General features: G+C 46.7%; 1 protein-coding gene across 1 annotated transcript; it reads right to left on the bottom strand.

Moving 5' to 3' along the window:
- Positions 1-7529: 7529 nt before the first annotated feature.
- Positions 7530-9750, bottom strand: LOC125536548 (probable serine/threonine-protein kinase WNK5). The gene is made up of 2 exons (XM_048699786.1): positions 9105-9750; positions 7530-8154 (listed from the first exon to the last, which is right to left on the bottom strand). Exons 1-2 carry the CDS (start codon positions 9690-9692, stop codon positions 7768-7770), a joined length of 975 nt encoding a protein of 324 aa, XP_048555743.1. The 5' UTR covers positions 9693-9750; the 3' UTR covers positions 7530-7767.
- Between the last annotated feature and the right edge of the window lie 4428 nt (positions 9751-14178).

Here is a 14178-nt window from a genome sequence, read left to right as displayed (position 1 = left end):
AATATGATCCGCGGATGAATTACCTAAAACATCAGTTTTTTTCGAAAAATGTAAAATAATGATTCGGGTGTGACTTAAATCCGGACGGCGGGTTGATTTCAAGAAAAGACGGAGACTTTTGTATAAAATATGAAAATAACATTTTGTTTTAACTTAAAACAGGAATGCGGATTGAGTTCTCTGAAATAGAGGGACTTTTCTGAAAAATGCCATGACGGACGAAAGAAGCCCAATTTGCTTTATTATTATTAGGTATAGATAAAAAATTGCATCAACGAATATTTTTCATGCTATACATTTTTTAGGCAATTTCAAGCTACACCTTTCCTGGTGATGACCTTCGCAAGTCGAACAAGCTTTGCCGATTGGGTCCTGATATGTGTCGCTCACTGCGAGCCCAACCTTTTGCAGGCCAGGCCCAGCGAACCGAAGCTTCCAGAAAGCGAGATTGACCCAACTTTTTTTACTTTGTTTTTTTGTATGCTCGGAGTATTCCTGAATATGAAAGAGATTTTTTGCAAATATAAAAATGGTAATCATTTGAATTTGTTTTTATATTAAAAAATGTTCACAAATTCGATAACAAATCACCAATTTAAAAATAGTTCAAATTTTAATTTTATTTATGAATTTGTTAAAATTTGACCATGAATTTTAAAATATATTTGTGAAATTTAGAAAGTTTTTGTGATTAAAAAATGATAATGAATTCAGAAAAATGTTCATGAAACCACTCTCAAATTTAGAAAAAGTGTTCACAGTTTTAATGTTCAAGAGTGTGAATAAATATCACAAATTTAAAATATCCATGAAGTCAAAACAAATAAATAAATGAGAAATAGAAACAAATCAGAAAATGAAAAATGAAGATAAAGAAAAACAGAAAACCAAAATTAAAACCCCAAAGAAACAAAATAGTAACATTAAATGGGAAAACCGACCAGAAAGCTTCCCAAAATTGGAAGCAAAGCTTAGTAAAACCATCAACAAATAGAAAACGATGTTGCCCATTAACATGTTGGCGAGCATCCCTACGACGCTGTGGCGCATAAGGTTCTTCTTGACGCTGCTCCTCTGGTCTGTACGCGAGATGGACATTAGGGCACAAGGGGTGTCGTTTTTCTCGAACTCAAGTCTAGATTGAGTGTGTTGCATGATCTTTTGTCGTTCCTTGCCTTCCACTTGTCGATGCGTTGTAAAGCACAATGTTGCGGGCGAACATGCTGTGCTGGAGCTCCATGTCTTTAGAGCAGCATGTTACAGAACTATTCATATTACATGGCGGTATGGATCATGACCAATCACCAACATTGCCTGACACAATTTATTAGGTTGTGATGTTCAATGTACCCAAAAAATAGATTGAGGTGTGAAATGGCCAAAAACGTGATAACTCAGGGAGTAAAACAGACTTCCCTAGGATATAGAGTGTTTCCTACAAAACAAGTACTTTAGGCAATTGGCCGGCCCATGTAGGTTTTACGGGTTTTTTAAAAAGTTTGTTGCTTAACATTTTGTTTTCTTATATGTGTTTTTTTGCATGGGTTTTATGTATTTACCTTTTTTTCATTTTAGCTCATGAATTTATTTTCAAATTCATGAACAGTTTTAAAATTTATGAACAGAAAAACCAACTGTAAGAAATCGAACGGATCGACCGAGCAAGGGAGTGAACGTATTGGGCCGTGGCCCAGTTGCATGATGAAGGCGTGGAATAGGAGGAGCTCCCGAATAAGTGGGCGTTTCCTAAACCTCAAAAAAAGTGGTGTTTCCTATTTAACACGTGTTGCGTCAAACATCTCACATAGAGCTTTTTTTTAGACAAACATCCCACATAGAGCTAGCAAGGTGAGTCGCGGAACAGGGGCGACCCATTTAGCTTGGATTTGATTCCCGGTTTTCCTGGTTTTAGCAACCTTCTATAAAATTGTGGTCTTATTTCTTGTTTTATTGTTTGCTTTACCTGTTTTATAGATGTTGTTTTAGGTTGTTGCCATTCTTTTCTTTTCTTTCTTAGATTTACCTTTTTCTCCCCCGCAAATTTTTTTAACCTTTTTCTCAAAGATATTAAAAAATCTTAAAAGTTTGTGAAATTTAGAAAGATTTCAGTCAAAATTTGAAAATGTTCACAACTTTAATTTCAAAAAAATGTTTCCAAATTTTCAAACAAGTACATTTTTTTAAATGAGCGTGTTTTTTAAAGTTCAATTTTTTATAAGATGTTTGCAAAAAAATTTAAACAATCCACGTTTTAAATTTTATGATTTTTAGAACTTTCATGATCAGTTGGGTTTTTGGAGAAAACCAACTAGAAACTGGTACAGTACAAAAAGACAATCTGGCAGCTCGCTTAGCGTCAACGCCCGTGCTGTTAAATGGGCCTGGCCGCCCAAGCGACTTGTGCGTTCAATGTACATTTTGACGCACAATGTGTCAAATAGGAGGTCCCGCACAAGGGTAACTCCAAGGCGGTTCACAATAGCTTCTAAATGTCTGGACCGTTCGCAGAATTTTTGTGATTCAATATTGGTATTCAAATTTATACGATCCAGTCCAGATGTCTGAAATCCTACATATCGAAACTAAAGGTATGGGAGGTTGTGCGTGTTCGGACCTCTCCATTCCCGGTCCACCAAGAAAAAAACATCTCGAACCCCGCATATTTGGGCATCCACCATTCTTTTCGCGTCATTCCACCATTTCTCACTGCCTCCGCCCTCGATCTCCCCCTCCCCCCCCACCACCATTCGGACCCATTCCGCCATACGCCGTCATTATGTATGAGAGTTATGTCCGTGTTATGTCCTTCATGGAAATCCACGTTATGTACTGCCCGATAGTCTGAGAGTCTAACAAGCCGGCGCACGCCTTGGGTTCCGCAGAAGTCCGTCGCATCCACTCTGAGGTGGTTGACGGACTTCCCGGCGATGTAGTCCGTCTAACTGGCGACGATTTAGTCGTGCCTTAAGAGCATCTCAGCAGGAATTCCCTATTGGACGCTCTCTGCGTCTAAATGTCGCGGTAACGCATAGAGCGAGGACAGGAAGCAAACAAATGGGCCGGCCCATCTAAGATAGCTAACGAGGAGATCGCATCTGGTTTTGGGAACCTTCTCGAATGTTCTGGTCTGGGTTTCTACCGGTTTTGGGGACCCTTTAGAAGGTTCTGGAACAGTTTTGGCTGGTTTTGGTTTCTTTTTGTTTTCTATTGTTCATTCTTTTCGTTTTTCGTTTTTCTTTTCTGTTTTTCGTTTTTGTTTCTTTAAATTATGTATTTCTTCAAATTTTTACAACATTTCAAATTTTGTTCAGGATCTCAAATATCACTTTCAAATTTTGTTCGCGAGTTTAAAAAAATGTCCCCGTTTCAAAATTTCTTTGCAAATTTAAAAAATTGTCTGTGTTTTTAAATTTTGTTCGGGAGTTTCAAAAACTGTTCGCAAATTTAAAAAAAATCATGTTTCAAATTTTGTTCATGAGTTCAAAAAATGTTCGTGTTTTCAAATATTGTTCGGGAGTCTAAAAAATGTTTGCATATCTAGAAAAATGTTTCAGAATTTGAAAATCGTTCTTATTTCAAAAATTGATTGTGTTTTTAAATTTTGTTATGGAGTTTTAAAAACTGTTTGCAAATTACAAAAAAATGATCGTGTTTCAAATTTTGTTTGCGAGTTCAAACAATGTTCGTGTTTTCAAATATTGTTCAGGAATTTCAAAAAATGTTCCCATTTTTCAAAAATATTTTCCTATCAAAAAATGTTTCAGAATTTGAAAATGTTCTCATTTTCATAAAAATGTTCGTATTTTCAATTTTTTGGGCGAGTTTACAAAAATGTTCCTATTTCCAAAATTTGTCTACCATTTTAGAAAATGTTTTAGCTTTTCCAAATTTTATTCCCAATTTCGAAAACTGATCGGGGTTCCATACAACATTCACGTTTAAAAAATAATAATGTTTTGCAATTTAAAACTCTAAAAACGTACGGATAAGCGCTTGGCTTGGTTTTTAATCGTTCTGCGGTGCATTGTCAATCAGGTAGCTCGGTAGCTCAACTGGTAGCAGGACTTCTTGCGGAGCACCTGGACTTGGGTTCGAATCCTGCGTTGCTCTTTCTTTTTTTTTCGAGCGCTAAAGATTCCATTCTTTGGAAGTAACATGGGCCGGCCCAGTCGGGATCGCCACCTGTGTGTGCGGTCGATATTCTGCCGCAGAGAGCGGCAGATAGGACCTCTCTCTACAGCCGCGCATCTCAAACCCACTTCATACGGCCGGATGGGTCGCCCGGTCACTGACCGATCATGATTTTTTGGCTCGGACAGGATCCTTAAACGGATCTCAAACACCCAGGTTGACCGGCATCCCTCATATTCAGCCCAAATCTGAGGCGGATATGGGGGCTCCCGGACCGCCGGGTTTCCGGATGGGCCGTTCGGTTACTGACCGATCATGATTTTTTGATTCGGACAGGATCCTTAAACAGGCCTCAAACATCCGGGCTGACTGGCACCCCTCATGTCCAGCTCAAACCTGGGGTGGATATAGGGACTCCCGGGCACGTCCGTCACGTAGGACTAACGAAGGGTTCCCACGCAGACTCGCCCGGAAACCCGACGGTCCGACGGATGCCTTCTCCGTCGCCGCGGTGTGAATACCACGTGGTGCCTCTCCGGCTCACCGCCCGAAACAAAATTTGCCTATTTAACCCGGTCGGCGTCCCGCAACCCTAGCCCATTCACCTTCCCCCTCTCCGCACCACTAGTCCGAGCGCATCCACCTCCTCCCTCTCCCGCTCCGACGTTCCGCCCACGCTCCGGCGCACCGTCATGGTCTGAAGGAAGATCACCTACTACGCAATGCTCACGCCGGAGCGCCGCTAAGAGATCCAGCAGGAGATCCGGGCGAGACATGTCGCGTGCGTTGCCCGCATTGCTGCCGGCTGCCTCCGGACTCGCCGGAGCCGGAGGAGGAGGAGGAGCCGGAGGAGGAGGAAGAGCGGGGAAAGAGGAGCTGGCTTCGATGGAGGTGCGGGAGGCAGAGCAGTCGGAGCCGGAGCTGTCGGGCTTCAACATGGAGAAGGCGAAGACGGAGTTCGCCGTCGCCCAATCGGAGGAGATGGCGGAGTAGCAGGCCATCCTGGAGTCCATCCAGGATGAGCCCTACGTGGAGGCCAATCGGCGTTCCTCCGGCAAGAGCAGGCGGCGTCCGACACGCTCTTCACCGAACTCGATGCGAAGATAGAGGAGAAGGAGACCGGAGCGGAGCAGCCGGAGGCGCCGGAGCTGTAGCTGCCGTCCATGCTGCCGGAGCCGGGCACGGAGACCGTCGACATCTGCGACGATGAGTAGCTAGGTGATTGACATAGTATGTAGGTTTATTTCGTTTGCATGTCTCTGTATGAATTTAAGAATCTAGTATAAGATGTCCGAATGCAACTAGTGAAATTTGAGGCATGCTCGATCACTGCCCGCGAACGCGTCCAAGCATACGTCTGCATATGTTTGAGGGGTCATATTTAACATATCCTGCTGTAGATGCTCTAACAAATTGTCAGCGTTTCAAAAAAGACAACGGGAAATTGGTCACATCAAAGCTATGATGCAGAAACGAACTGAGGTTCACCCCCAAGACATACTCCCTCTGATGTACGAATTTTGTGACGGGGGGAGTATGTGGGAGACGTGGTTCGAACAGCAAGGTTCCGCTTGGCTAAATGGCCCAGCTGCTACGACGCCGATGCCCCATCATCCACCACCCATATTTATTTCTGTGGCCTTGGACGCTTGAGGTCGCCGGACAGCCTGTGCGCAATGCAGGGTGTGAGTTGTCCATCGATTCGTCATGCTCCCCACTCTAAGGAACCCAAAAAATGCCCATATCCAGTGTATCAGTTGGGTCTCCCGTCTACGTCCAGCTTATTTTCTTTCCAGACGTCTCCAGCTGATTTCGGTAATCATCCAGGTGTGTGTTTTCCCCAGAAGCCGGTTCTTCAACGAGTCTACACGATAACTGTACTCCACTTGTAGCCATGCACAGCGTCTCATCTTGCGTGAAGTCCCAGTGCAAAAGTTGGACGGTGGAGTGGATAGATGCAATCTGAACAAGTTTTTCTTTTTAAACGAGAAATATGAACAAGTTGGGTGCAAGCATTTGATTGCTTATTTCAGAAACATGTACTCCTTGGCTCAGGGGCTAGCCGGTTGCTTCGTTGAGAACTTGAGATCCTCATAGCAAATAGGTAGCATTTAGTGTCGGCGTCTTTCGTCTCGGTAAAAATAGAAACAAAATGCGTCAAGGTTCTGAAGAGAACACGCTGGCTCAGTCCTGATTTGTATTCAGGTGAACAGTTATTAATTGGCACGAGCCCATGATGCCTTATCAATGTAATACTACTGGAATGTAACAATTTTTTTTTGAAGAGAGGCAAAAGATTTGCCTCATTCATTAAATAAGAGGAATAGAGTTTATGTTCGTGTTACAACACTGACAGCGCCGCAACACCCGAAATAAAGGTGACCAACTACTCTCGCGTCATCAAGTATCCCAACTTGCTTACACCCGCTGATACCCAAAGCGTGGCCTCCTTCTTAATGTTGGCGAGTAGAACCGTCGGCGGAGCACTCTTCTGACGGAACACTCGCGCATTCCTCTCGTTCCAAATGGTCCAGGCGACTAGCATGGTGAGCGAGGCCATCGCCTTCCTGTTGGGGATAGATGTGTCGGAGAGGCCCACCCACCACTCTTCGATGTTGCCTGAGAGGTGCCATGAGGAAGTATCAATGCTCACCAGTTGCAACCAGTCCTTGACTAATCCCCATAGGCGGATAGAGAAGCGGCATTTGTAGAAAAGGTGGTCAACAGACTCTTGCTTCTGCTTGCAAAGTGTACAAAGGCCACAGTTTGGCCATCCACGCTTCTCCAATCTGTCTGCCGTCCAAATTCTGTTTTGAATAGCCAGCCAAGCGAAGAACTTGACTTTGGAGGGAGCCCAAGCCCTCCACACAGTGTGCTCCATAGGGGATTTGATTGTGCCAAGGAATTGCGCTTTGTATGCCGACTTGGCCGTGTATTGCCCGCTAGCGGTGTGCTTCCATACAATATCATCTTCGACATCCTCCTCGAGATGGAAGCCACGAAGCGTTGTCCAGAGGGTGACAAACTGACGTAAGTGATTCAACGAAAAAGAGTCTGGGATGCGTATTCTCGAGACCCACGCATCGTTGCTGAGAGCTTCGCGCACCTTCCAATTTTTCCTCGTGGACGCCTCGTAAATTAGTGGTGCAATGTCCCTAGGCTTGCGGTCATTCACCCATGGCGCATCCCAAAAAGGCGTCCTTGCTCCATTTCCAACAAAGATTGACGTGGAGGCATAAAACAAGGAGTAGTCCATCGTATTGCACGGGTTTTCCATACCCACCCAAAGCTTGGTGGGCTCTTTCCATTCAAACCATAACCAGCGCAAGCGAAGAGCCCGAACAAATTTCTTCGTGTTAAATATGCCAAGGCCACCAAGATCCTTTAGCCAGCACACCGCATCCCAATTCACCTTGCATTTTGCGCCAATAAGAATACAGACTGGCCCAGGCGAATTCCGTCGAGACCATCATAATCTTTACACATTTTGCTCGCTCGCTTGCTTGCTGGAGCACAAATCAAACAAGCATTTGGACTCAGCGTCGTGCTTCTACTACTAGCTAACCACTAACAACAACGTGGACAAGTTAACACTGCTACATTATCCGATCCACCCTCGCGACCGGGGGCTAGCTGCTAGCTGAGCGTGCCGGTGGTGTCGTCGTCGATGCCGTGGAAGAAAGGGTCCCGCAGGAGGTCGGCGGCGGAGGGGCGGTTGCGCGGCTTGCCGATGCAGCGCTGGATGAAGGCCCGCATCTCCGGGTCCCTGAGGCGGCGGAGCGCGGCGGGGGGCACGCCGTTGGTGACGCTGTGGTAGATCTGCACCACGCTCTCGCACTCGCCGTAGGGCATCTCCCGCGTCACCATCTCCAGCACGCACATCCCGTACGAGTAGATGTCCACCGACTCCGTGTACGTCTCCGAGTAGAGCTCCGGCGCCATGAACTCGGGCGTGCCCAGGATCGTGTGCGCCGTGTGGTCCTTGTCCACGATCGCCGCCAGCCCGAGGTCGCCGATCTTCACCTGCACCACCAATCCCCGGAGCCGTCAGTCCAACAGGCTCGTGATTCATGAAAGCAACGGCTAACAGCCAGTGCTCGATCGGGGCAGAATCGTAGATGCATGCAGGTGCAGCAAGCAACTGAACAAGTTAGCGTAAGAGATTGGAGTGCGACTCAGCTATGTATGTTTGAAAGCAAAAACAAAGTGCGTCTCAGCGTGCATCAGTTGTGTTTCTCCTTTACTCGAAAGCTAGGTGCAGCTCACGCAGGCATATATCCTCCTAGTAGGTCCAGCTCTCGCGATGCTTTCAGAGACACGGAGAGCTACAGAGGTCTACACTACAGCTAGGTCGTCACAGAAAAGAAGCGCAAAAGGTGGGAAAAGCGCCCGTCCGCGGATTAATCGCCGGCCTAATGCACGGGTCGGTGTTCAGATCAGCAGGCATTAAACTACATCTTTGTGCTGCTGTTCTACCCCAAATTGCCTATTTAGGCAGAAAAAAAACTAAGATAGTATTGAGGTATTAGTAGCAAGTAAAAATTGTGTTTCCATGCAAAAAAAGTAAAAATTATGTTTAGCACAAAACTACATCGTGTGCTACTTTCCTACACCAAATTGCCTGTTTAGGTACAAAACTACGATAGTATTGAGAAAGTAGTAAGTAAACATTATGTTTATCCCCAATACAGAATCTAATTAAAACCGAATACATGCAGTATTTAGGAGTATTCCAATCTAATTAAAACAAGATTAAATTAAATTCTTTTTAGAAACGATTAAACTAAATTAAATTATGCGAAACGGCGTCGTGCGCGAGAAGGCGAGAGAGTCTAGCATAACGCAGTTCTAAATATAAAATTTGGGAGATTGCAGATATTTAATCGTTCAACAATTGAAGAACTGTGCGGGGAGAGGCAGCAATTAGCAGCCAGGCGACCGATCGAGATTGATTGATTGATGGGCGCAGTTACCTGGCCGGTGTTGCCGTTGATGAAGACGTTGCTGCAGTTAAGGTCGCGGTGGATGATGCAGGGGTCGTGGGTGTGGAGGTGGTCGAGGCCCTCAAGGATCTGGCGCGCCCACTTCTTGAGCGCCTTGAGGGAGACGTGCTTGTGGCGGTCGCGGTACTCGCGGAGGCTGCCCGAGTTGCAGACCTCGGTGATGAAGTTGAGCACGCCGGCGTCGCGGTCGAGCCAGACCTTGTGGAAGCCGATGATGTGGTCGTGGTGGAGGGAGCGGAGGAGGCGCACCTCGGCGTGGAGGCGGTCGACCATGGAGGGGTCACGCTCCGCCAGCGCGCGCAGGCGCACCCGGTTCCACGCCACCTCGATGCCCTCCTCCTGGTCGAACCCGCGGTACACCTTCTTCACGGAGCCCAGCCCCAGCACGGCCGCGTACCGCCCGAACCGCCCCGTCGGGTCCACCTCCTGGAACGCCTCCTCGTCGCACGCCGAAGCCGACATGGCCGCGTCCTGGCTCCTGCCGCCGCCGGCGGTGACGGGGCGGTGGTGGTGCTGCTGCTGCTGCGCGCGGCGCTGCGGCGTCGGGTTCGGGGGCATGCGGAAGGCGGGCGGGAGGCGGGCGAAGCTTAGGCCGATCGGGGCGGGCGCTATATATGGGGGAGGTGGTTGTGCGGTGCGCGCGGCAGCGGCCTTCACCGGGAGGAGCCAGCCGAGAGCGGCACGGGCTCGGTGGCGTAGTTGTTGCGTATTGCTACACGTGCGCGCGTACGTACGTACGTATGGGGGCCGGTATGACCCGGATTTTGCGGGCCGACTGGCTGTTGGGCTGGGCCACGCTGGCGTGCCGTGTGGATCGGAGGAGGTCGGCGCGTCCGTCGGCTGGGCGGTTCGTCCGGTTCACGACGCCGCGTGGACTGTGGAGGAATCCCGTTTGCTCGTTTCTGTTTGTTTAGTCGACGGGTTGTTTGTTTGTTTCTGCGCTGGTGATGATCCGGACTTGTTAAACCGATTGTCACGCGCCCACGTAGTTCGTCGGTTTGACCTTCTTACTAGCGTTTAACTTTTCTTTTACTTATAATCTGCCTACCAGTTTGTAGCCAATTGCCCTTTTTCCGAAGGATTGTAGCCAAATGGCTTTTTTTAGGGGTTGTAGCCAATTCGCTTTTTTTAGGGTAAAACACCATTGTATTTATCATATTTCACATGATGTAGGATGCGTCTTTGGTCATGGGACAGACCAAACCAAACATGACAATCAGGGCCTCTAGAAAGAGAAAATTGAATTAAACTATGTGCTTCATAATTAACAGCACTACTCTCAAAAATAAAATTACACCGGAAAAAAGAGGCTTTAAGGTTTATCTCATTATGGTAGCCAATTCACTTGGAAGGGTCCTACTGAGGTAGGTGTAACTGGGCCATGCAGGGTGTTGCCGTGTTAGACTTCGGGACGGCCCGGCTACCGTAATCCCTTCGGAAAGGAAGAAAATAAAAGGAAATTCCATCCCCTGAAACGAGAAATGCCAGCTGTCATAATGACAACAATCATTCTTGGTCGGGCGGGCGCCGGCGTTTTCGGTCGTCGGCGACGGATGAGGTGAGGATGGTGGCTGGCGGGTAAACACTAGCGCCGCCGTCGCTATGCCATCTCATGCACGGTGGGTGGGAGTGAGTCGGAGTAGAGGAAAACGGGGTGTTTGGCTCGCTTATATGTTGGAAGGTATTTCGCTCATAAATATTGAGAATTACTAGGGGTACGGAGGCCGTGGGATCAATAGAACGCAGTCAATGGCTAGAGGTGAGTTTTTTCTCTCACGTACAAAACGGTTATAGTTGAGTTTATACGCCAAATAAAAGCCGACTATTTGGTTAGGCCGTTGAGTTATAAGCGTGGAAAGCTACACTCTTATGTCATCCGACCGAGTGTGTATCTCCAATGTAATTCATTGTCATATCTCAACCTGGCGATCGGGTCGGGTTTGGTCGGGTAGGCCTTTATCAGACCCATGTCCTATTATTAATCGGTTTTTTTCTAAACCAACGAACCTACCCATAGGTTTGGAATTAGACCCACGTCCGAACCCATCGGGTACCCATCAAACATAATGCATTTTTTATTATTTAATTTGTGCACCCTGCTTAGCGAGGCCCGTGAACTTCCGCACCAAGGATTTCTAGTGGCATACTGTGTCTTCTATTCCTTTATATAGGCAGTGCTCCACGGAAGCGGATTAGGAGCACTTAGCGACGCGCCCCGCCGAAATCACGTACGCCCCCTTCAGTCTCTAGGGATCTGTGCAACTTTGAAGGAAATGATTGTTGCCGATTAATATGCGTCCCAGGCTTACAAAGCAACAGTATGTACCTGTGCTTCGGTATTTAACATATCTGCAAAGGAAACAACGTCAAGCGGGGACAGGCTCGGAGACTCGGAGGACCCCGGTCATGCACAAGCCAGGGTCCAGGACGCCGGCCACACGCAAGCTCAGGTCGAGGACGCCGGCCACGACGAGCATGAAGCCCACTACCTCGACCAAGGCGAGCACATTGTACATACACTGTTGCCTAGGTAGGGCATGGCGATACCGAGTTTGACCACGACGGGGATGACCAGGATGCGGACAACGTATGCTAGGAGGCGGTGCCGGCGGAGCTATACTTTTTGCTATTTCATGCTTCTGTCTATCTACAGCAACAACAAAGCAACGTGGGTGCATGTTGTCCAAAAAAAATCTCACCAAAATTGTTCACAAGTCATGTAAAATAAAACATATATATACACTTATTAATATTAATCGGGCAACCCATGGGTAACCCACGGGCATGAACTCACACCCATACCCTACCCACGACTAATCGGGTTACTCATCGGGCTTACCCACGGGTGAAGATGATGACCCATACCCTACCTATTCAGACGGGTGCCCATGGGCGCGGCCGCCCATGGGTCGGATTGCCGGGTTGAGTCATATCCAGCTGCACTGGCGGAGAGTGAACCGAAATTTGGGGGGAAAGGGCAAATGCGTGTGTGACATAAAAAAGGTTTTGGCGATTAAGAGACGTCGAAGGATTAGTGCAGCAATTAGCAGAAAGATGAGCTTATTTGGCAAAAACCTCTAGGAAGGGGGGCCGGTCTTGGTTTCATCCCGCCGACGCTCTGCCATTGTACAATTGATAACGTGAACATGGTGGACCTCCTCGACGCAATTTTTCTTCTTTAGAAACACAATATGTATGCAGACGTTTATATACACTCACCTTTATAAATATATGCATACACCCTACCCTTATAAACACCTTCGAAAGACTGAGCCGACAGATCTTAAGATTCACAAAGTCATCACAATGTCTAGCTATCGACAGAAAAGTTGCCTTCCACTGAAAAAATATTGCGGCTTTACAAGACACATATGTGTAAAACGCTTTATCTTGGTGGGTTGAGGGTACAACCACCCTCTTAGCCATCCAACCTTATGCTGGTTCTCCTTCCTCAATCCAGTCGACAACATCCAACGTGTCATCGATCTATGTTTCAAGTTTCAACGGGGCAACACCATGGTCCATGGATGTGTCACCGCTCATGTCTCAGGCCTCCTTTGGTTTGGAGGAATTTTATAGGAATTCTAGAGGATATGATTCTTATAGGATTTTTCCTTTAGAGCCCTTTGATTCATAGGAATGGATTCCTATTCCTACATAGGATTGGTTCCTATCCTCCACATTTCATAGGAAAATAAAAATGAGCCTAGACTCAATGAAAAAATTCCTTTGGTGTGAACCAAATGACATCTCGTTTCCTATTCCTACTCATAGGATTTGAGTTACATGTCATCTCATTTCCTACAATTTTCCTATTCCTACGATAATCCTATCCTATGAACCAAAAGAGGCCTCAACGTTGATACACTTAGGCCTCTTTTGGTTCATATGATAGGATTATCATAGGAATAGGAATCTTGTAGGAAATGAGATGACATGTATCTCAAATCCTATGAGTAGGAATAGGAAACAAGATGTCATTTGGTTGACATCAAAGGAATTTTTCAATTGAGTCTAGGCTCTTTTTTATTTTCCTATGAAATGTGGAGGATAGGAACCAATCCTATATAGGAATAGGAATCCATTCCTATGAACCAAAGGGCTTTAAAGGAAAAAAAATCCTATAAAAATCCTATCCTCTAGAATTCCTATGAAATTTCTCTAAACCAAAGGAGGCCTAACTCGTTTGCATTTAACCCATACCCAAAGCAACTCATGGCACCTCCAAGCCATGTTCTGCAGTAGTTCCTCAAAAAACTCGTGGCACCTCCAAGTTGTTCATGAAAAAGCCTCCTCCATGTATCCTTGCACATTTTCGAACATGTCCATGGACAACACCCATTTGTCCATCAAAACCAAGGTGCTCAGCCGCATCCCCCATTTGTCCTCCATTTTTCAAGACATTTCGGAGCCAGTTTTACATGATCACAAACCACGCATAGTTCAAATTACATTGGACATTTTTCAAATTAAACATAGGAGATGGTTCAAACATAATTAAACATAGACATATACTAAACCTTAACATAACATAACGTCTTGTGAATGCATGCCCAAAGTTGAGGTGAAGTTGGAACACTCTCGGGCAGCCACTGCTGCCATCATTGTCCTGGCGATGATGTCCAACAAGTTGCGATGGACCGTCCTCACGGGGCTTCGACCTTGGCGGCACACTTTTCGATTCCCTGACGCACTTCGAGGCGACGATGCCCTTCTTCAACATGCTCGATGCATGTCGCTCTCCTTCATGGTCTGGAGCCGACGGCGTCATGGCGAGGTCTCAGACATCCGGCAGGGTGGCGACTACTTGGACCGAAACCCGCGAGTAGCCACGCAACCTATGACCACGGACGCCTTTCGCCAGAGGCCTCCTCCATAGTGTGGCCCATAGCAGTGGTAGCCTTAGGGAGGGGCCCACATGTCTAAAATGACCTTAAGGATAGTTCAAGAACCTCAAATCTGTCTCACACATGAGCTGGGTTTGGAGAAGGCCACACGTATGAGCCGCGTTTAAGAGAGGCGCTGAATGGCCTTTTTCTATCCA

Source organism: Triticum urartu, chromosome 2 (assembly GCF_003073215.2).
Source record: "Triticum urartu cultivar G1812 chromosome 2, Tu2.1, whole genome shotgun sequence".
Lineage (NCBI taxonomy): Eukaryota > Viridiplantae > Streptophyta > Magnoliopsida > Poales > Poaceae > Triticum > Triticum urartu.
The sequence above is the reverse complement of the archived record's forward strand: the minus strand, read 5'-3'. Positions and strand labels throughout refer to the sequence as shown.